This window comes from Apostichopus japonicus, chromosome 16 (assembly GCF_037975245.1).
Source record: "Apostichopus japonicus isolate 1M-3 chromosome 16, ASM3797524v1, whole genome shotgun sequence".
NCBI lineage: Eukaryota > Metazoa > Echinodermata > Holothuroidea > Aspidochirotida > Stichopodidae > Apostichopus > Apostichopus japonicus.
Window position 1 is genome coordinate 5,448,506 of NC_092576.1, and position 25,262 is coordinate 5,473,767.

A 25,262-nucleotide genomic window follows, 5' to 3' on the forward strand; every position below is an offset into this window, starting at 1 on the left:
AGAAGATTTGCTGAATATTATACTTGTGTGACAAAGGTACTTAAGGTGACTGCATAAAGCATATTTCTTAACCACCTCTCTTCTATTTGCAATTTATGAAGTGAGCCCTCTTTTTAGCCTTGTGATTATCTCATTCTGACTGAACAAAATCAAATAAAACCATCATATGAAATCCAGTCAAACCTCAAGATTTATGGCATTTGCCAATGGTTGCTGTCAGAGGTATTGTTTTATGACAATTAAAGAGTCTACCAGTGCAGTGATGACCTTGTAGAGGGAGAATTGGTTGTGCTTTGGAGAGGGGTAGGTTACTGTGATTTTATTTGTTCTTGACTAACAAGTCACATTGTACATATACCATATTGTTTTCATATAGCTAGGTCTAAGCATGAGGGAAAGGCTTTGTATGCATCAATCTCCGGTAATTGGAATGTGCGTTGAGAATCATGAAATGACTTCCTGTGACAGTTAGGGTAATTTTTGGGTATTGCTTGTTCATGCTTGTTCATGTATCTAGATTCTTCTTAGGTTATGAAGCATGGTTGTCTATTATTCATGGTGGTATTGGTTGTCCTATGGGTGCTGTATATACAGGCATAATATATACTGTATGAAATCATCACTGGCAAGATCTTTATAAGATTTGCTGTGCTTATATGTGTTGATTCATTGTAAATAGGAGTCAATTTGTCAAAAGTTGTTTTATCTCGGTTGGTGAGCTTGTTTTTATGTATTGTTCTTTCTTTTTATTTGTTTAAAGGTTTCAGTTCGGTTAACACCAAGAGAGTATTAAATGATAGAGAAAAGGAAGAAAACTTGATGTGTTATCATTTCCCCACCCCTTGCTTGGTCACACTTGGTATGTAGATCCAACTTGATGAGTACACGTTCAAATAGTCATTTGAGATCAACAGAGGTCAAACTGGAAAACTTTGTCAACACGATAACTCAAAAAACATCTCTGTTATGTATGTTTGTCTTTAGTATGTAGATCACCTTTAGAAAGGGTCAAATGTCATTTAAGGTTAACAAAGGTAAAATTTTGATCCCCTTGTCAAGACAATATCACAATAGTCTAAAGATGGATGGATGGATCTCTCTATATTTTTGAATAATTGTATACATTCCTTATTTTTATAGCGTATAGAACCTGGTAACCAACGATGGCTGAATATATTAAAAACAAACTTACAGGGTAGTAATAATAATAATAATCAGCAGTTATTTTCGCGAGGCTTAAGCGACCACAAATTTTGGAGAAGCCAGCAGGAGCTTATGAATACAACGTACACGTCGGGTGGCTTCCAATTCAACAATTTAACTCAAATTTGGTATCTTTTCAATATAGAAAGTCATTTTAGATTGGAAAACCATACATTGCTCTTGGATAATAACCCGACTTACTATTACCCAGCCGGGAATCAAACCCAAACCTCCCGAATCTTCAAATGCTACCGCCTTTACCCACTCGGCCACAGCACCAGTGTATAGTAGGTAAAAAAGTAATGGCAATTGAAACACAATGAGGAAGTTAAAAAAATTCCTGTCTGTCTGATATTCCCTACAATATTGCCGAAAGACATTACTCAATAACCGTCTCAAAGAATACAAAGCGTATTTTGTTTGTAGAGGTTATGATTCGGAGTTTATCTCAGTTCAAAAGGCACAAATGAAGCAAATTATAAAATTCTGACAAGAAATAAAAAAATCAACATCAACATCAACATCAAAACTTCTAGTTAGTTATTTCATTGCACTTCCCAATACGCATTCGCACACCAGTAGAACCACTGTGATCTAGTGGTACGGACTTCGGTCTGTGATACAAGGTCACGGGTTCGATTCTTATACCGTCTTCTTCATGAGGACAAAAACCGGTCGTGTAGTAGAATTTTTCTGATGTGTTGTTCTGTATAAATATATAGATATATATATATATATATATATATATATATATATATATATATGTGTGTGTGTGTGTGTGCGTGTGTGTGTGTGTGTTAATGCAATTGAGGTAAACGACAAAGGGCAAATGAATATATATAAATGAAAATCGTAATGAGTTGGAAATTCAAAAACAGTGAAAAAACTTTCAGCCTCCGGGATTCGAACCACGGGAATTCCGCTCTGTACGCGGACACCCTAACCACTAGGCTATGGACGCTGATTGTACGTCCAGAGGTTCGAAACCGGTAAGGAAAGTAGTAATTCCACTGTAGGCGTTTGTCACCTGTATCGAACAATACTAGTTCTGTTTTTGGTGACATATTTTGCCTTACTCTAGAGATCAAATATGATGCTAACCAACTCGAAATCATTTGTGATTCCTAAAGCCGGATCTCGAAAGAGATACTTTGAACAGACTTTATGTTAATGCAATTGGAGGTAAACGACAAAGGCAAATGAATATATATAAATGAAAATCGTAATGAGTTGGAAAATCAAGAACAGTGAAAAAAAAAAAAAAAAAAAAAATATATATATATATATATATATATATATATATATATATATATATATATATATATATATATATATATATATATATAGATATATATATATATATGTATGTATATATATATATATATATATATATATATATATATATATATATTTATATCTGATGAGCTCCTTTGGTGGTCAGAAAGGCGCTATTAAACTTCATTGTACTGCGCACAAACATAATCTGCCTACTTTTGTTGACCATTGTGCCGCTATTGGTAATGAACCCCAGTGGTTCAGGAGGAAGATTAAAGAGAGTCTCCTAATAAAAGACTTAAATGCTGACTTAAAAATATATGAAGCGAGCTACGGGTTGGAGCTATTCTAATCCCTATTTACTTTTTATTGTTGTTTGTTCTATTCATTCCTAGTTTAAAAATATTGACTAAAAAATTTGCTGGTTGTTCTAATCATTCCTAGTTAAAAAAAAAAATCACTCATGCTTATCACTATTGTCCTCTTTGGATGTATATTAGCGCTTGTATTTAATTGATCTTGTACAATTGCCTGACGATGGAGTGGTGACCACTCCGAAATAAAGCAGTATGTCGTTGTTAAAAATATTCGCTTGTTTATCTTTTATATTATCAGTATGGACCACTACTATTTATATATATATATATATGTATATATATATATATATATATATATATATTTATTATGATTTGTATTATTATTAACAACCCATTTAATAATCTAGTATTTTCGTCATACCATTCTTCTTGCGAATATTGTATACTCAACGTTTAAATGGAAATGTAATTTTTAACAGACATTCACGTTCACGTCAATGCCTTAAAGGCAATGAGTAATTGTCATTGTGACCAAATAAAGGAAGAATGAAGTAATAAAATGATGTAGTCGTTTCGTCATACCATTTACTTGCAATTATAATATTCAAATTCTTACTGGAAATGTGGATTTAATAAAAAAAAAAAAACGTCCGAAGAGTCTTAATTCCCTTTGCAAATATAACATTTGACATAGAGAATGAATGATAGGATGGGAGATATCCATGAAATGAACCATTCCGTATGCAAATCTGAGTAACCTCAGACCACAATGTGTAACATACATTTAATCACTGAAAAGCAGAAATGGAAGTGACTTCTTTCTCGTTGCAAACGGTTTAGAAAGGGCCGTATCGGTAAGTTTCATTTCAAGAAGAATGTACACCAAGTCTTAGGCTATGAAAAACAGATAATTGAAAGACTGAAACTTTTTAATATGCGCACAGCCATAAATAAGGCAATAGAAACTGTCGTCCAAAATAAATTTCACTTCCTATAGTTCTTCACACCCGTGTAAATAATCAATTCGGAACAAGCCAAGCAAATATGTCTGAGAAAATATTACAAAAATAGTTTTGAACCTGTCATTATCAAAGTTATCCATTATAGTAGGAATACAAGTAACATTAAAATTAAAGTGGAGAAAATGCTCGTGTGGATATAAAATGCTGTTACCTATAAAGTTCCTTTTTTCTGTGCATAACCCCAGATCTTATACATGGCTGTCGGTTTCAGTGACAAACCCCTTTCTTAATCAAATTCTTAATTCTCCCATTGGCAGTACTATATAGATTTGGCCGCTATCTAAATCAGTCGAGCGAATGTCATTTGAATCCATTTCCTCTCCAGACCTTTAATATGCACAACACTGTTTATCAGTTACAAAATCAACTTTTCATTCCGCACATTGGATTGAGGCTACTTTCTAAATCAGTTTAGGAAAGTAAGAATTTCTGCATGCAAACAGTTCTCGTGTCAATTACATCGAACGTTGAAATAAGTTGTTTAAATATGTAAGAAATAGTTTCACTTTTTATTAGAGACGTACCACAAATGCCACAATTAGCCGAAGTTACGTGTTACTTTCAGTTCAAGCTTTGAAATATCTTTACTGCCCCGTTTTCTTTTTCCAGGAATCTTTTTAACACAGGAAGTTTCATTTTGAAAATATAAGAACAAATGAAAAATTGACTCTCGTCATATTTTGATAAAAGGTATACTTTCACTTTTATAATATCGTTAATTCATTTTCTATCCAATACCACTGTCCAAAGATCTTAGGATCAATCTTTTTGTCTTGATTTTTGCATACTTCTCTGTCCTTTGGGACGAGGGAGCGTTGTTCGCCTCGTAATCCGACTGGTAATTCATAAGTCTCGCACTGATCCATAATCAACATACGTTTGGTATATATAGTATGGGACTATAAATTATAAAGAAAAGCAAAATTTTGATCTATCGTTCAATTTAAATGATAAACAGATACCATTATATTTCTTCCTTTTGTAATCATGGTCGGATCCTGCAGGATTTTGAAAATCTTGGGTGAAGTCGGGTGAAGTGTGGTGAGGGGCTCATAATCGTTGAAGAGAACATTACATTAAAGACTTAACATTATCAATTCTGGGGGCGTTGAAGCTTTCACTAGGTCTTTAAGTACGTAACTATGTCTCTAACCAATGTTGTGTTTACACCTACTTTTCAATTCCGACCCGCAAATACCAATGACCCGAGAAAACGAATCGCGATAAGCGGTGAAAATCCGCCTCAGTTTGATGTTGCCATGGTGAAACGAGACAGTATTATACTTAATTTAAGTAGCATAGTTCTTAAACCATTCATTACGTTGTATAAATTGTCTAACATTAACTAAGCAATGCTTCATTCATTTACAGAGACATCACCATCATGTCTTTTCTAGGCAGAGTAATGTAACATCTGTAATCGTGCACCTGGCCTTTTGTTCTCTGAGCTGAGTTCCCGGTCTCCGGAAGTCACGTGACGCAACCCCGTACTGAATTAGTGCTTTCTCATGTTTGTGATTCCTGCGCCACACATGTTAGGCAAGTAGGTTTATTTTTAACTTTTTTTTTATAAAAACACTAATGCATGATCGGTAAGTTCAGTGCGAAAGTTTATATAAGTAAAATCTCTTCGTACCCCATATAGTCTACAGTACATTAATGTATTTAAATGCCATAGCACGTAACATTATACTAAGATGTTTACGCTTATATAACGATGTTGTTGTTTGTCTACTGTTAATTTTTGCAGTATTAATTGACCTTGATCAATTGCGTAGTGGACTTTGCAAAACTATTCTCGTACAAAAGGTATATTGTATAATACACCTAACAGAAGTAAACTTCTCTTCATGTAGTGTGAACCACAAATTGTTACAACTGAATATCACTCAACGGTTTTTTAGCTAAGATATGACATTGCTTGTAGTGACACCCATGAATACCAAGAAGACATTAATGGCACATCTATTCGAAACGTTAGATAAGCAATGTTCATGATGATTGTAACAGAAGTGCGCATTTCGAATCATGAAACTATGCCCGTACCTATACAGAAATACGAATTTTAAGTGTGATGTTCGACGCACCTAACATTTTCCATTTCTCCACCTGTTTTAAGACTGGGATGTTAATATGTATTGAAAACTTTGCAGCATGCGTTATAAGGAAACGAACTTTGGAAATGTAGTTCAGGTGAGGTTTTCCAACTTTTGTTGTCTGTTGTACTAATCGAAACTTGTTTGACCTACTCTGCTTTTAAATGATTCATGGAAAGGACAAATCACACATTTTTTTTTGATAGCTCTTCAGAAACGCAACTGAATAACAAGTACAGGTTTATATAAATTACTTTCCCTCAATTCACCATGTTTAAGCAAAAGTGAAAGTAACAAGGAAGAAAGCATCAGAACAGTAGCGTGTCACATAATTACCCGGCAGGATAATAACTCACTAGACGCTGTGCTTACTTGACCTGAGGAAGAAGTACATTGTACAACGTAGCCAGATTTTCCTAGTGTCAAGTGTATTGCATTTATAACTAATTAACCATCAAGTGTATATAAAGCGTGTTACAGTGTATTGTAGTTATATGTTATGAACTACTAAGTGTATATGATGTGTGTCATGGTGTATTCTAGTTTTAACTAATAAACCATCTAGCGTGTATAGTGTGCGGTATAGTGTATTGTAGCTGTAACTAACTTAATCTTCAAGTGTATATGATGTGTGCTCTAGTGTATTGTAGCTATAACTAACTTAATCTTGAAGTGAATATGATGTGTGCTCTAGTGTATTGTAGCTATATCTAATGAACTACTACGTGTATATGTTGTGTGTCATAGTTTATTGTAGTTATAACTAATTAAACATCTAGTGAATATAGTGTGCGGTATAGTGTATTGTAGCTATAACTAACTTAATCTTCAAGTATATATGATGTGTGCTCTAGTGTATTGTAGTTATATCTAATGAACTTTTAACTATATATGGTGTATGTCATAGTGTATTGTAGTTATAACTAAGTAACCATCAAGTGTATATGATGTTTGTTTTAGTCCATTTCAGTTATACCTAATTAGCCTTCAAGTCTATATGATGTGTTTTTAATGTATTGCAATTATTATAACTGTGTGTTATAGTGTATTGTTGTTATAACTAAGTAACCATCGAGTGTACATGGTGTGTATTATAGTGTATTGCAGAACAAAGAACGACGTTGGCACCATGACCAGGTTACCTCTGAAATCGCGTTCACTTGCTTTTTCAGACGTGAAATGAATCATTCTATTTTTGTTAATTTGCAGGAATAATTCACGATGCTCGAGCACAGGCATTTCCACGATCATCAATGGAATGCAATCACCGGGTCCATCGGCTCAAACAACTGAATATCCCAAAGCCATCACAGAGCGCCTGCAATATTAGAATTTATAATCCTTAATTTATTAGATCTGTGAAGGATCTAAAAGTTAAGCATCATCTTATTTTGTCGATCCTAAAGGATTAGCAAAGCACAAACGATCGTTGAAGGTTTACTGAAAGAGAGAACAGAAGCTGCTTGTGATTCAATATGGAGAGAATTTGGTTCACACTCTTATTGATTTTCTTCGTTTCTGGTTCACGTGGATCTAAAGACCCAATAGTTGTCAGACTTGTTGAAAGAGATTCTGTGATCTTGAAATGTAATGGATCTGCGACAAGAGGAAACAAATGGTTTATTGACGATCGAGTCATCTTTGCAAATGAAATAAGTTTTGATTCTTTAGCGGGTGTCAGCTTATCGAATAACTACTCATTATCAATATCAGACGTTACATTCAATCACCAAGGGTTGTATAACTGTAATCGTAACTATACCCATGTTGTGAGCTACCAAGTGACAACCGTAGGTAAGTAATGTAACAATATTTGTACTGCCATGGCGTGACGGTATTAAAGCACGTAACCTCAGAGCTGCCACTTTTTTTTCAAATTTGAGGGATAATACTTATCATAGTACTTGTTATCTTACAATTTTATTGAGAATTATAAGTGCTGTGTACTTAAGAAAGACAAAAATAGACCACGCTTAAGTCTTTCGTTCATGCCAGAATTATCTTGCAACTTAGTGACTTGTTTAATTATTAATTATTGTGTGTTTTATGTTTTGTTCTTGTTTTGTCATACGTAATTACTTATTACTTGATTGATTGATTGATTAAGTGCGCGTAAATGTTCATTATTCACATTTAGATCACTAACATATCTCTTTCAAAGCTCTAATTACCCACCCCCTCCCTTATGTAGGGCTAAGTAATCCAGTGTTAAGATAATCTTTGAGGGCAGAGCAAATGAAAGTCCTTGAGCAGATGTTATTAACATGTATCCGACTATTTATAATTGTTGAAACAAATATTGTTGCAGTAATAAAATATCTTAGATGATTATCTTTCTCAGTGATTCCAGAGCTTATATTGTCATTTGATCAACGAACTGTCGGTGAACCGACACGTTTATATGATTACTTAGTAGAGGATCGAAGCAAAGCTCTAAAGATTAGATGTATTGCTATAAGTTCAAGACCTCCTGCTAGCCTAACGTGGGTTGTGAATGGTGAAGATGTAGACGCATCCAATGTACACAATGTACTATACAAACCAAACAAGGAGAGGATAAACACCACAGATTCAGAATCTACATTACATCTACTACCAGCTGGAACTCACGTCAACATTTCATGTCAGTTTGAAGGGATAAAATTAATAAGTCAGAACCTGACTATCAATTTTATCTTGTTTGAGAGCTCAGATGAATCAGGTAAACTACATATATACGAAAATTAAATTCAGAATTACTTTATGATTTAGTTTTGTCTTAAATCATCCTCCCCCTGTTTTTGTTTCTATATTTTTTTTTGCTATACTAAGTTCACTTTAGACCTACTGTTAGCAAACTTAAAGCTTTCCGATAACCAATACGACCATCATCAATCATTAATAAAGTTAATTAGGCTAAAGCACTAAGTAATAAACGTTAATCAATCAATATTCAATATTTATAGTGAAAGCTTTTTATAGCTAGAAATGGAATTCCAGACAATAAAGCAAGGTTTTCTCAAGTTGATTAAACGGAAATGCTGAATTACAAGGATAATAACATATACTATCAGCGTTTTTATTAACGTATCTGTGTATTTCAGATTTGATTAAAGGACTCTTTAATTAAAAATAAGATATGTAATGAACTATTAAGTCTATGCGTGTGAAACACGCGACGGGTACATTTATGTCACCCTTACGTGAATGCTTTTAACAACAACGTTGGGTTTACCAAAGTGAAAATAGCTCAGTACAAAAGGTGTCCTTCAAATAGACTCGGACATAAGCTCCAATGAACAGAAAATTGAAGAAGATAATATCGTACAACAATGTTCCTAAAGTATTGAGTTAACTTTGGTAAGGACATGAATTTGTTATAATTTATCCCTCCATAGTTTCAGAAGATGATTCTTTGCAAGATGATGCCGAGAAGAAGGATTCAAATTTGTTGGTTTGGTCATTGGTTGCCGTCATTTGCTTCCTCTTAATACTGCCAGCGTTTACATGCGGGTTGCTTATTAGCAGGTAGTATTTGATCTCATAAATCAAGAAGTTAACATAATTACATTATATCTTATGTGTGTATGTGTGACATTGTTATAGTGTGTTGGCAATTGTAACTACTTAACCAACTAGTGTACATGATGTGTTTACGGTACATTGCAGTTATAACTAATTAACAATCAAGTGTATATTATGTATATTATAGTGTATTGCAGTGATAACAAATTAACCATCCAGTGCACGTGATTTGTGTTACGGTGTATTGCAGTTATAACTAGTTAACCATCCAGTGTTTATGGTGTGATATACTGTATTGCGGTTATAACAAATTAACCATCCAGTGTTTATGATGTGTAGTATAGTGCATTGCAGTTAAAACTGATTAACCATAAAGTGTACATGATATGTATTATAGTGTATTGTAGTTTTATTATATGATATGTGATACAATGCTTCTCTTTTCACAAGCAAGGAGTGATTTTAATTTCGTTACTATACGGGAAATGTAGAGCAAATTAGTTTTTGTTATAATTATGGACCTATATTATCTGGTGGTGTAATATTCATCTCCCATATTTTGCTAAGGATATGGAAGTACTCGAGAAGGTCCAGAGGAGGGTTAATGATTAGTTCCATAAAGGGGGTTCCTTATTATAGGCGGTTACAACTGATGAATCTCACTTCACTGGAGCTTAGGAGGTTACGTGGTGACTTGTTTCAGGTTTTCAAGATTGTGTATGGTTTTGACAAGAAGTCCTTCACTGACTTTTCATGATTCCTAATAGAAGTTGTCCCAGAGGTCATTGTCTTAAACTCCAAAAGTCACAAAGTAGGATTAATATTTGGCATAACTTATTTCTAATAGGGTTGTGAATGAGTGGAACGGTTTGCCTGAGAAAGTTGTACTTGCAAGTAGTGTGAATGGGATTAAGAATGCTTTGGACAAGCACTTGAAGCATTGTAATCGTGTCTGAGTGTTTGTTTCTTCAATTTTTTTGAGGAAGACTTGAGTGTCCCTCCTGATCTTTTTTTTCTACTAAACTAAACTAAACTATCTCACACAGAACAAAGAACGGCGTTGCACCATTACCTGGGTGGCCTCTTAAATCATCTTCTCTAGCTTTTAGAGACGTGATATGAATAATTATATTATTATTTCTTCGCAGGAATACCTCACGATGCTCGAGTACAGACGCGTCTACGATCAACAATGAACCGCAACCATTGAGTCCATCAGCTGAAATGATGAAAACTGAATATCACAAATCTGTCAAACATGGTTATTTTAGCGATCATGCGACAGCACCTAACGACTTTCCCGAGTATCAGGAGATTGAACAGCCCAATGGAAACTACAACAAGCAGATATACAGAGAGAATCCAAACTGTGTATATTACAAAAAGATTACATCATAACCAATATTATCAAATACATATTGAAAGTCAAGAATATGAACTTTTGTTGTAGCAATTTGATTACTATTCCAGTGTGTCATTTCATAGACGATATGTTGAAAACATCTTCAGACGATACAGTTTGCATTAAGATAAACGTGAAACTTCTATTTCTTGTCATGCATTTGTCTAAGATGTGTAAACATGCTCTATTCAATATAAATCAGCTTCGAATATTAGTTAGCTAACAGCATTCTTTCTTGAATTGAGGAAAAGTCAGCGTAACTACAGAACACGAGGAAAAAACCCAGAGAAATGACCCTCAATGAGATGAAAGAGCTAACTGAAAATTAAGAGAGGAAAATGAATAGAATCAAAAACCCAACTGTATATATTACGTAAGAGCAAGACATTGTGGAACAATGGATTATTACTAAATACTTCAACAAAAGACACACACACACATATATATATATATATATATATATATATATATATATATATTTATATAATAATTATAAATACTCACTAATATTATAATGTTATTATTGTACATCGGTTTGTCGTTTATCTTAGTCACTGTATATATTTCACTTTCATTACCTATCTAGCCTAGTGATATAGTTCAGTTCTTCATTAATTAGTTTCCGCGTTCTTTTGCGTTCTAGATAGAATACTACCGTATATTGCATTATAATTCAACTTGGGCTGGTTCTCAATCATAGGCATCGTTCAATTGTGATTACTTGATGTGACAATACCTGACCAAGACACATCATGCCTTGCTGCAGTTATGTAACGTTCGTTAGTCAAACATCCATACAATGAAATTAAAGCAATGACATCTCGACTGTAAATCCAATCAAGGATTTATCTCTCAGGAACTATAAGTATCCTAACTTCATTTTGATTGTCAGCAGTATGATATGCTTATTTATTAACTTTTTTTTCAGGCTAGCAAGCCATGACATGGTATGATTGTGTTAAGAGCTTGGTGCACATATGCATATCAATTTTCCTTGTTTTTTTGTACAGCCATTACTCATGAATCACGAAAGTAATTTTCGAACTTGAAGAAACATGTCGCATAAACATTGCATTGGAAAATGAAACCAAGTGAAGTTTCAAAACGGCCATCAACTACTCCTAAATCATCGCGGAACTCGTTGCTAATGATTAAAGCGTCTATAAATTCTATCGATCAAAAAAACGAACGACAGTGAATAATCGATTTGCTATGTTAAAGGGAAGGAACTGCAGCATTCGAGACTATTATGAGAAATTTTAGAAGCAGAACATGATTAAAAATAAAGTTTGCGGGGGAAGGATTAAATCCCAGCACCATTGCACCACCATTGATCCTATGTAAAATAAAACTGTTATAAATTGGAAGTAAATCTAATATAGCAATACATCATCATACTATAATAAGTGATTGTAAAAGGCTGGACATGGTTCTGAAAGCCTTCGATTTAGTTGTACTTAATTTAAGTTCATACACTCCGATCATTTTCGCGCTCGACAAGTTTGGTCATTTTAGGTTTTTTTTTTTGGAAACATGCCACATTCCCTAACAATCGAAGCCATGGTGACGGTACCGTTATGGATATTTCTTTACCCAACTTGAACAGTTTATTCCTGAGTTCCTTCCGCTAAATTGTCGAAGGGATAGTCCAACTAAGATATGAACTTTATATGCTGTCGAGAAAGTCAAGCGCGTAGTCAGGATTTCATCTTAGTAATATATCGTATTGTATTATAGCAATATTAATACCTAGGCCTATGCTATGTCCAATTGATAGGATATGAAAGTAGAATTCAACTCAAGTAACGGTGATAACAATTTTGCGGTGACTGAGATTACAGTCTGCTCTTGCTGTTTGCCTGTATAGGCCTAATCGTTAATTAAGAAGCTTGAGATGCAACACGACATAGGCCTTGTTGCAAATGCCGTTGTGAATAAATGTTTTTGGTAAATGTGTCTATCCTTTTTGAGGTTATCAAGTGATAAGTTGTATTTCTTGACAAACTTAAAGTATGCACATGTGAGTCATCATACATCACCGAGCGCATCTGCGAGTAACAAAATGGAAATTAATTTACAAATGAAAACAATTTAATATTATAGCCAAAAAATACTGCTTGTAAGTAGACAACAATGTAATGTGACAGACTGCTAAAATTGCGGCAATACACGTTTAAAAGCCTACATCTATAATGGTGTCTCGTTCCATATGAACTTCGATATTCTTTAGTAAAGCATTCACATTGTAAACAAAAATAGGAACAGCATGTCAATTATTTTTAAGTAAAATAGTTGGTTTTCTTTTTTTAAATCGTAATCATTTTATTGAGGAGGGTGGGGTTGTTATATATTTGGGGAAGTTATCTATTTCTTCTTTCATGTTGATTTTTATTTTGCGATGATGTATATATTTGGACGAATTTAAGAGAAACTTGAAGGGTTGCGGAGGTGCAATTGTGCACGTTTCGCACGTGTACAATACACATACTAATGATATGTGGTATAGTGATCAGGTAGACCAGGCCGAGCGTACATACCCGCTAGAGTTAACTATGGTATATTATATATGACACTTGGCTACATCGCCAACCTCCACAATTGATTTTACCGGGAAACAAATAATAGGGGCGTTAAACACCAACACACATGAGCGGCTCATATCAATCTATATAGCTGGTCCTAGTAACAAAACAGCCTGAGCTAATAAATGGAACACTAGCTCAAACTCCTAAAAGTCGTTTGGTAACTTTGGAGGACGCAACAACAACGATAAATGTCCAGCGTATGGTAAACCAGTGCAACAATTGCCAAAAGATGTACCATTATGCAACGTGTTGTAGATCAAAGAAAAAAAAATGTCAACGTAGTGGATATCAGCACCCAGGACAAAGAAGAATACTTTATTGACGATATCTCAAAGAATGGACTCTGCTGTTTAAGTTCAGTCGCACGGACATCAGGTTCATACTTGACCCAGATGTTCCAGTAAACAGGTTACCTGTTTAATAGCACAATGTGCTCAATCCAAAGCCTTAGCCCTATAGTGTTAATGTAAAATGTAGAGAGTGAGTACTTTAAATTCCCTTCCAGAGAGGATATACCATGCAACTGATTGGATTAACCTAGCTCGAAATTGTGTACAATCCTAACGTTATTTGGTAGATTTCAATTTCTGACATTTTGCATTCCTTTTTGGAACCTGGGGTCTACAATAGGATCAAACACTAAACTATGGGTGCCATCAATGTCTGGGGCCGGGGGGGGGGGAGTAGCTAGCAAAAAAGAAAATGATAAACGCTTTCTTCAAGTACTTAAAGTTGCACATAACTTGAAACTAAATAAAAACTAATGGAAACTATAGGTGCAAGAGTGCGTACACTTCTTGTCTCTTTGTCTTAACAGTAACTGCTAACTTTCTGTTCCCGAGTTTATTCATCCCTTACCCATTTTATAATCGTCCTTTGTCTTAATTCCGTGAAATCATCATGCTTGACCACAGATGACAACCTATTGCATCATGTGTATACATATGTGGTTAGTCATAGCCCTCTTCTATGTGCCTTATTAATTACAAGTAAATATTCCACATGACACAGAGAGTTTCTCGTCCCTTTTCAGGAAGTTATGACTTAATTAAATGCTGTTTTTTTTGGGGGGGGTGGAAAAATAAAGTTTATATTCTAAAATTATATATATGTTTGGTGTTTATCGTTATCTGTTGTTCTACCTATTTAATAATTGAGCCCTGTACTAACTGAGCCGGAGAACCCTAACATAACATGGCGCCCAACGTGGGGCGTACGACTTTGATGTGGGTCTGGGTGAATATACTGGGAACAGGAAGTAAGTAGTTACATTAAAGACCAAGAAAAACGTAAGCACATACCTAAAGGGGCTATAACTTCTCGCTACATTACCCAAACCATACTCATATATTACCACTTCATTTTATCGAATATTTCCACGAAAGCAGTTTGTCACAACTACCCCATATGGCAGTTCTCTAGAGTAGATCTTGATGAGGAAAATTGCTAATTGAGTGACCTCAGCAGAAGGTCACCCAACCAGCAGACCCGTTGTTAAGAAATCAAACCACATACACTAATAACCGAAAGTCAGATTAATGATCAATGCACTAAAGTTTGCCAAAGCTTGACAAAAGGTTTAGCAATGATATTTACCAATCAGAGCCATATTAGTGCGGCAACATTTAACATTTAAATCAGCTAAACCATTAGAACACATATCCCTAAAGGGAATAATGAAGCATGTAAGGAGACTTGCTTTGGAATCTTGTCGTAGTTACAGCTTAGTAGCAACTCTTGTTTTGGGTAGTAGCGACTCCAAATTTGGAATAGAAGCACCTTCCGTTTAGGGTAGTAGGAGCGCCAACAATTTACAGTACCGTCGCCGCCTGAAGTTGTAGAAGCGTCGCCTGTTTAGAATAGTAGTAGAGCCAACTTTCAAGAGTAGCATTGTCACTTACGAGTAGTAGCAAGACCTGTTCAAATAAAGGTTGTGGCAAGGAGGTTCCATGTAGAACCTCCTTGCATCACATCCTGTTTACAGAAGTAGAACACCCTATATCAACACAACGATACGCGTCGCGTTTCAGAGATCATTCGTATATGGAATGCCGTAATAACATATGTTATTACGGCCCTCCATACGTATGTTATTACGGCGTTCCATACGTAGGTTATTATGGCGTTCCCTACGAATGATCTCTGAAACGCGACGCGTATCGTTGTGTTGATTTTCTTGCACTATGGACATTACGTTGTTACATTCGTAATTCTAGCTGTAGCAGGGAGTTGTTATGGAAACGCACTGGTTGTAGTTTGGGCGATACTATCTAAACCTAGTACACAAAGCTTAGTAACGAAGCCGAGTGTACAATAGAATGGGATTTTTGAAGGTATGGAATTGATGTTACTATTTGTTTGTTTTTTATTTTGGTGATAGATAGTAAATTGTAGGTTAATGTCAGTAGGCAATAGCTGTAAGTTTCGTTTTTACATGGACGTACGTTGTAGTTTGTTGTTGGGAAGTCCAAGTAAGCTTGTTTACTCTGCTAGATTAACCGAGTGAAGGTTCCTTTCTACAACTGGATCAAAGGTCCGTTGTGTACTACGCTGTAATTTGGTAAACCTTGTGCAGTTTTGATATGGTATGTTTATTTCATTTTTATGACTCATAATGTGGCAATATGTACAGTAGCTATGCCACCGTGTATTATCATGAATTTCATATGCAATTCCTCATAGCCTAGTCATATTGCTTCTGCTACGTACTGTACTTTGTTTTGTTAAATGAAGAGGCTAGTTTAAATGTATGACCTGGTTTGGTACCAAAAACTTGGCCAATGCTGAAATTTTGATTTTCAACAGTGTTCTTTTTTGTAGTAGATTTTGCATATCAAATCGAACTGAACAACACCCAAAACAGTATCAATATAGCTGCAGTCTCAAGGCAGTGCTAAAAATACCAAGTGGAATTTCCCGAATGTATGTGTAGCACTAGGTGATTTACATATCTCATTGTGAAAGGTTCCCTCTCAAATATAAACGAACGTTACATTATACTTGTAATCCAATGTAGCATTAAGTTCTGCATCATACAATCAGCATACGATCGTTTCACAAGGCTCTTTCAGAAGGTTTAACTTAATATATGAACTAGCCTATGCCTAAAGTATGTACAGAATCAACTGAATATACTTCAACCACTACACTAGTATAAATAACTATTACAATGCGGGCTAAATGGATTCGCCTATACCGTGATTCCACTACATTGAGTGAACATTATATCACTGAGCGAAATGTTATTGTGATATCTATGAATGGTTAGCCCATTTGTAAAGGCACCAAAGTAAAATAAACATAGGTAGTTGGTGAAGGGCAAGTTTCATTGTAAATGGTGACCCTTGCAATATAATGATATCGCGGGTTAAGGTTAAAGAGACACGGTGCAATACCTAGTTCAGTAAGTTGGGTATCAATGAATATCCGTTGACTTAGTATGGACAAAAAGCTTGTTTCATTTCTCTATCATTCTGTGTCAAATCACTGATCGCTGTTGCTCGACCCTCACCAAATATTTTGGGAGTTTATGTGTCTAGTATTTAATGATATAATGGTAAATCACTCAATTCAACCAAAACTCAATCAAAGCTTGAGATTTTTACTGTAATGTTTTGCCATTGCAAATACTTTTAGCCCTGCAATTGTAATTCAATGTTATATCATGTTACACGGTCAATGTCAATACCTCCTCAATATATTGTACAAATATTAGATCTCTTCTAGAATACAAAATTAGCTTCTTTCAACCTGACCAATATTAAATTTACAGTTGTCAAATACGACAGATTTTCCATTTCAGAGCAACTTTACAATCTCATAAATTAGTTGGATAAAAATAGAACCTGAAATTTAGTGTATAGAAAGAACTATATACTTACAGAACAAGTACCGGTAAGTGATATTCATAGTTCTCACATTGTTATCTATGTGATTAGTTTGCTACTACAACCCTTCATCGTACTGGATTGCAACACAATCTATCATCTTCGGAGTTACATAATGTAAAAGTATAACACAGGAAATCATTGTGAGCGTGTGTTTATATTGACTGGATCAGTCACAATAACCTTAAAAAACACTCAAGTATCCTGAAGTAATACCATAGGAGGGCTTAATCACCCACAATGGCACATTTTAGGAAAAGAATACGAAAATTGGATACTGTGGCATTTTTAAAACAACTCCACAAAACAGTATTGAAACAACCTCAATTTTGCATTACGTTTTGTATGGGTTAAGCTCTATCGCTTTCTGTAATGAGAGGGTACTGGGATGTTCAATTACTGAGGAAAATTAAGGAAATGCCACATAGCCGACAAAGTTTCTTGCAAAATTTCAAATGGGCATAAATCGGACAATTTTGAAGCAATGCAACTGAAATGTTCACACTTTCCTAATTTCAGGGTGCTCCAATCATACAAGAAAGGTGTTATTTTAGGAGAAGATTCAACTACAGACTTCACCATCAATATGTCCATTTGACATGGAATGCCCCCTTTGTTCAATATGTCAGAACTATTGATTTCACCCTGATACAAATGATTTAAACTAATTACTTTACAATCCAGCTTTTCCGTCTACCAAAGTCGATAAGTGACCATTCGCAACTAAAGGTTTCTTTGACCATACATTAATGAATATAACCTCGCTGTTGAGTGACGGCTCAACAGCTCATTTTTTGGTTGCAGCACCAAAGAAAAAAAAGTATAACAGGAAACGATGACAGTGAAAAGGAGGATTTGAACTTTCATATTCTATCGAAAACAGATTTTCTTGCTGCCTTGCTCGTGATTTTCTTTTGACAAATGGTCTACCTATGAGTAAGAAGCAATGGTGGCCTCATCAACAGCGGGTGGCAAGGATCCTACGATCATCTTATGTCAGTTCAATGAAGTGTCACTTCTTCCTTTTTCAGATGTCTACCACAATCCATTTCATGATCCCTGCTATCATTTGGCCCATATTGAATGGTAAGATTCAATAACGGATTTATCTCGGAGAGGGGGAATGGGAGGGGACTGTGGTGGGTTATAGATGTAAGGGAAAGGGAAGGGTTATATGTTCATATGAAGATACAAAAAGTGAATGAAAGACCTGCACTGAGGTATTAGGGTTTCCTATGTCTGGAGTAGTACTTACACTATCACATCACTTGTACACGCCCAATAGAGGGGGGGGGGGGAGGTTGGTGACATTCGCAAATATGATGGAACTTTCTGGCATACTGATGTAAATGTAATATGAAATTTTTTGGTTTGTTTAGGGTGGAATTGGATGATATTTTTAAACAGTAGTTGAATGCAAGTCAAAATTATTAACGCTTGCATATATATGATAGTTCTATGTTACTTTGACTTACCAATTTATACATTTGAAACTCGGTCTGAGTGGGAAAATGGATATGATATGAAACATTGTAAACGTCTTTTTTTCTTCAATTACAGGCATGGTTGTTTCATCAGATAAGTGCCAGTCTCCGCAATATCTGCAATTAGGAAAGAAAGGTACGATATCCTGCAACTATCCTGTTGATTTATATGCGGCAGTTTGGTTTAATTCAACCAGTGTGACTAGCAATGATCGGCCATTTATATCCCTCACAGAAGGTATTGTATCTGGGCCTGGACATGAGTCCGGAGAATACGGTGTTCAACCCAATGGATCTCTTATAATCAACAAAGTTTCCACCAAACATAATCATGTTTACAGAGTAACGACATTGGCCACTATAGATGAAGATCCTATCTTTGAAGATGTTCGTGTAGTTGTCTATGGTAAGTCGATTTCTTTGATAACAACATTCATGTTCATTTGCATCAGTTTATTGTGGTGGGTGTGTTTACAAATATAACAAAGAAGCAGACAATACATTATCTATAGGCATTCATATAGAGGAAAACTTGCAAACACAGATATATTCAAATAATCCTTCATATAACATTTTACAATATTAAAAGGAAAGTCCTAATTCCTCATACTTTATATATGCATTTCTCGGAGTCATATATTGCTTTCTACTTTTATAAACATAAAATTTATACTTTGCACATATAACCATTTAACAGGTGGTCGCTCTTCAGTGATTTTCTTACAAAGAAAAATAGTTTCCTGTTGAAAATAAAGAAGTTATAAATAAGGATATTGATTCATAAGACAATAACTTAATAACCAAGATATTGTTAAATGTTGAAACAAATCCGGCAAAAGTAGTAGTTTTGACACCTTACAAGAAATTAGAAGTGAATTCTCAATCCGTCAAAGCATGTTTTCATGTCCCTCCCCCCCCCCCCCCCCCCAAATCTTCCACATTAAAAGAAAGAAGCAGTATCCTGGTATTGAAACGATAAAACATTGCTTCTAACGTTTCGAAAATTCATTTAACTAAAACAGTTGATTGAAATAGCATGGCGAGTAACTACGAGTAAGCAGTGTTCTATAAGTATTTCTTGAGCAGGAGGAATCATAATTCAATAGTTCAGTATTTTCCCATTTAAAAGAATTGTTTAATTTTTCAGTAATGAACGCATCGGAAATAAGTTTGAATTTCCAAAGACCCTGACCAATACTCCGAAATTTTACTGATTATTTCTCTTGATCCTGCAAATTATTCAACGTCAAGTCATCCTCCAATAAGAGAACAAACGAGACAATGACCGATTTTACTCCTACTATTTGAAGATTATTTCTTTTCTGAAATCGTTCGTGCTTGTTGAGAAGAAAAGCATGATGCAAATTATATGACTTTAGTTTGGCCAATTATTCCTCGATGATCTTCACATTCTCCTTTCATATTTCATTATCCTGTTCCATACATTGTTTCTCTTTTAACGTGAAGGTTTACAAGCTGACAAACGGTGGTTTGTTCGTTCATTCGTCAATCCATTCGTCCATACATTTAGTCATATACTCACTCAGTCATGTTCATACTATATAGACGTTGTTTAATGTTATCATACAAACGCTGGAACGATGAGAACATGTGAGAAACTGTCGGTGTACAACCATACACATGATCAAGTAGTCTCACGTGATTAGTAGCTTACTAATAGAGTTACAATGGTTCAACAGTGTAAAAAGATATATTATTGAAATAGTACTAGCGCTGAAGCCAGCTGCATTGGGAGTATATATATCTAACGGTCCAACCACACTGCAGCACATTAATGCCCTAAAATGAAGCTATGAATGTTTGAATATCATGCGGTGTCTACGTGGCGACTGGATGTCATTTGTTAATTACAGTTCCTACTATATTATCTTCAGTAAATAATCTAAATAGAATATCTTTGTAAGGGACAAGCTACAGTTGAAATTTCTTATTGAAATATAAATTATTCGAAAAGTATGGTCGCCAAGATTAACAATAAATTAGCAGGTTAGTGTGAACTGCATGAGTAAAAAAGATCTTTAACAAAGAATACCGACTTCCATGCGACCTTTTGTTGTTAGTGAAACCAACTAAATTCATAAAACATATCCATATATATAAGCCTAATATTTTCTTGCTGGACAATATTACTTCAATTTGTCTTTCTTTCCACAATTTTCAGACAGACCACTTGAACCGTACCCAACCATTGATGCTACTGGATGTGACCAGAAATCATTATGCTTTTTAAAATTAAACGCTGCTTCCAGTTTAAGTTGTAATGTTTTACGAGTAGGTGCAGTATTAGATGATTTGTCATGGAAGTTAAAAACTAACACTCGGGATGGACAGATCTCTTCTCAGTCGAAAGTTCTAGCAACCAGTGTCAATGAATTACAATCTTACCATACTGTTGTAGATATTTCGTTACAAACCTCTCTCTCATTACGTTTATTCGTCTGCGCAGCGAGAAGCGAGGTGTCTGAGGTAGGTAACACTGAATCTGCGATCCTGGTTGAAAGCGGGACACTGGTAGCATCTAGCGAACCTCTGCTTGTAACTCCTAATGAAAGAGTGGTTATAAACTGCGGGGAAGTTGTGTCATTCTTTGTATGGAAAAAAGTAGGTCAAACGGAAGAAATTATTGCATTTGGAACTAAAAGTATGAGTGAAGTTATGATCCCTGATGGATTCACATTGCAAAATAGCTCTCTTGTCATAAACACGGTTGAAAATCCTACCTTGGGCACGTACACGTGTGTTTATAGCACTGACGGTGTTACAACGAAATTTACATCAACTGGTGTAACTTTTCAGGGTAAGAACTACATTAAAATGCAAAAACTTACCCATAACTATTTTATGTGCAGGTTAAATTGTATGTGGTATGCCAGTAAACGTAGTAAACATAAACTGATCGAATGCATTTGTTATTTTGATGTGGAATTGAAAGAGAAGCGTTGCAAATAAAGGGACAGAGTTTAATAAAATCAAAGAGTAAGTAATGTACTTTTACTTTGTATGCGGTGTATAGTTCTTGATAACGATTTGACATACCGTTGTACATCATTCACATGCATGTTTGGGCTACTATGAACCTATTTATTATAGCTGTGTCGATTTGTTATCTGGAGATGATGTCAACTTGTATCTAGAATTGTTGATGTTCATATTTTGACTATTTCTTGGTATTTCAGAGGAGGAACGACGAACCAGTTGGGATGTTGTTGTTGTTGTTGTTGTTGTTGTTGTGTTATTTGTGATGATTAGTTGCATCGTCGTACTTCTGATCGTGTTCTACCGCAGCCTCAGCAGCAGACGCCGCAGCAGCATCCGCCGCCGCCGACCTAAAGGTAAATTATTGATTAATCACAAATGTCAATCTTACTCCGAAGTATCTAATATACTTCTGTTTAATTAATTCGGTTCAGGGTTTCTTTTTGCAATCAGACTGTTGTCGACGCTGACTTAGATAACTCTACATGGTGAAATCATTTCCCCGTATTATGAATCTCTGCTTAATGGATTTATACTTAAAATACTTCGAAGCCATTGCAATATGTAACTTCTGAGTTTCTTCTTCAACTTTTCCTATAGCTGCACCAATGGCTGGTCCATGTTCCCATTATTGATATGACATTGTGTTAACTCCAACGTGTACCATTGAGGGGTGGGATGGGGGTCTTCCATTGCAATAATAGGGCATCTCTTACATATGACATCCCCCGTACACGTTTGGTTAGGCCTCTCCGAGATGCTCTTTATGACCTCTCAACCCTCCTTGGTATCGAATTCTTGAAATGCATTCCGGCGATTCCTGTTCTACCATGTTTGAGGACTCATAGCCACAAACCTGGATAGCACTAACATTCTAGTGCACTTTTTGTCGTTTTTCAATTAACTGTATTGGGAACGCAGTACTATATTTCATAGTTTCACTACAAATTAGAGCAGTTTGCGGTGTAGCTTTGGTGATAATAATAACAATCAGACTTAAACCAAGTAAATGTAATGATGTTAGCCAAACGGACCCATAATATGTTTAGAGATCTTGGTGAAAGCAACCTGTTATAATAACAACATTTTTCAAATTAGTTTCATCTGTTTAATTATTATGAACAAAATGTAAATACTCTACCTGTTTATTTTTAAATTTTAAATTTTGATGTAAGAAGCTACTCGTTCTCAGCTTGTATTAGCAAGTCTCCTGTACTGCACTTGCGTATAAATTTAAGTTGTTGACCCAGAATAAAATTAAATACGATTGTAAGACTGTTACTCATAAATCGACCTTGTTCTTTCATTTTAATGCCTTGTGTAAGACAGATATTCTTTCGGAGGACCAAACACGATATACACACGATGGGATAGTAAAGAGGTTGATGAAAGCATGTGAAGACCAGGTGAAAAACTTTTTACAGGATTCAGTGTGAATAAGCAATAATGAAATGATGTACTTAAGGTTCTTTTGTCAAACCATAACAGGTGGTGGAAGGATCTGAAAATATGAGACATTGAGAATAAAGGTGACCGATCCATAGATAGTTACATTCGTTATTTTATTCTATTTTGTTTAAATTTTACATTAGCCAAACTATCCACTAGGTTCATATATACATCTAACAAGTGAAAAAATTGTGAAATATGTTAACCGTTCAGTCTTGTCTTAAAAATGCATGATGTTTCGATCATTGAACAATATATCAAACAGCGACGTCACTTATTTTTGACTTTCAGTGAGTAAAAACTCATGTTTACTTCTCTAAATACTTGTTTCTGTTGAAGCAAATGATATGTGAAATGTTAAAACAAAATTTCCTGCAACTAGTGTCCACTTCATTTAGAAATTTTCAAACTCTACAGAAGAACACTGCAAAGTGTATTAACACTTTGTAATATAGATACGATTTAACTGATAACTAATTAGGTAAAATAATGGACTTCGAAATCACACACGTGATGTTGAATAACTATCATGAAATATGTAAATTTGTTGCGTATTTGTAAAGACTAATTTGTAAACTTTAAATGCTTCAAGTTACGGCAATTAAGATATGAATATAACATTAAAATATTTTTATAGTTACTGTATTAAATGAATGAGAACGTTTTTTGTTGTTACAGAGATGAAGCATTTTTGTTTGGCTGATATTCATCTCCATTGCCAATTAGCAGTTTGCTTTCCGACCCACATCATGTTAAGGACTTACCTATCTCAACTCAGACCTATAGGCATTACTTAATTAAAAAGAATCATGAAGCAAAATACACACATTAAGCATCGTCATATCAATATTATCAATATAAATTAACTAAGCTAATTTGAGACAACTGTCATGTTTCAATTTTCGATTTTCATGTTAGGATTTATTTCACACGATATGACAGACACACCTATTATTGCTATATCAATTGTAAACTGTATTATTGTTAGCCAATCTTTGCAAAAACCTTGTGATCTATCCTAGTTAGTCAATGATCAAAATAACGTTGATAATGTTTTAAGGTTCCTCCTTCATGTTTGCTCAAACTTATTATGTAGTTAATTTCTTCAATAGGTTGACATTGAAATGGTTATACTGCGAGACAGCTTCATGTCAGTTGAAGATAACGGTGTAGCTATTAATCTTAGCTCTGGAGCAGTTTTACCTCCGATTAACACCTTGAAAAGTTTGTACTTTGAAAACGAAAAATGGCAACAATGGGACTTAACCAAATTGATAAGTATCCTACAATATGCGTGTCACAGAAGTCCACCGACTGAAATCAAGTAAGCGTTGTTATATTGAACAGTCGCCTATTATTCATATCGTCTGAGAAAGAATTACATTTATTCAATTACCTATTTGTTGGAATAATTGCTATTAGAGTATAACTATATGTGAAGACATTTTAGCAATACGTCGAACCATCTCGTGCTTACATACAGTATGTACTGCTATAAGCGAATTGATTGATTTATCTATCAAACAAATAAGTTGATGTGCTCCTTCATTTGCGCAGGCAGCAGTAGACGTGAAATGGAACGAAAACGATAATAAATAATTCAACCCGTATTTGCAGACTTAACAATAAGAGTATCATAATGCACACCTTTTAGTGTATCTAATGGCAAAAAAACTGACGAATTAATACAATTTCTTCTCAAGGATTGAGAGAATTCTGCTGCCGTTTGAATTTGAGAACAAGTTGAGCACATTACAGCAGAAACCATCAGGTAAGACTGCAGTTTAATAAATTAATCTAACTATAAATTAATCTTTACAATTAAATGTTGAGGACGTTAAATGAAGTTGTGTAAATCATTGCAACTACACGATTAAGAACATCATTAAAGCAAGTATGTGTTGAGAACAGGACGCCAGTACTATAATTGAAGGGGTACTAAACGAATGTCAAGAAGACTGTTACTTGTGCTACAAATACAGAGCGCACAATTCATCTGTTGAATCGGGAATTACTAGGTTTATCAAGTATAGTCTTCAAA

General features: G+C 34.9%; 2 protein-coding genes across 8 annotated transcripts in view; both read left to right on the forward strand.

The window, feature by feature from the left end:
* LOC139983232 (uncharacterized) overlaps positions 1–12,004 on the forward strand; it is a 104,429-nt gene extending 92,425 nt beyond the window's left edge. The window contains exons 18-20 of the mRNA XM_071996646.1: positions 8,255–8,614; positions 9,291–9,420; positions 10,566–12,004. The gene's annotated coding sequence lies outside the window, so the exon portion shown is untranslated. The remainder of the gene's footprint in view (positions 1–8,254; positions 8,615–9,290; positions 9,421–10,565) is intronic.
* A 3,517-nt stretch (positions 12,005–15,521) lies between these two features.
* LOC139983228 (uncharacterized) overlaps positions 15,522–25,262 on the forward strand; it is a 55,342-nt gene continuing 45,601 nt past the window's right edge. For 3 of the 7 annotated variants that reach the window (XR_011798560.1, XR_011798561.1, XM_071996640.1), the window contains exons 1-3: positions 15,531–15,737; positions 18,323–18,377; positions 18,852–19,181. Coding sequence is in view for 5 of the 7 variants with exons in the window: in XM_071996640.1 (XP_071852741.1) it covers positions 15,723–15,737; positions 18,323–18,377; positions 18,852–19,181 (400 nt within the window). In the remaining 2 variants the exon portion in view is untranslated. Of the gene's footprint in view, positions 15,738–18,322; positions 18,378–18,851; positions 19,182–20,957; positions 21,594–21,972; positions 22,129–23,101; positions 23,179–24,333; positions 24,546–24,924; positions 24,993–25,262 lie in introns of all 7 variants that reach the window. The other 4 variants (XM_071996642.1, XM_071996643.1, XM_071996641.1 and 1 more) reach the window with 4 other exon arrangements.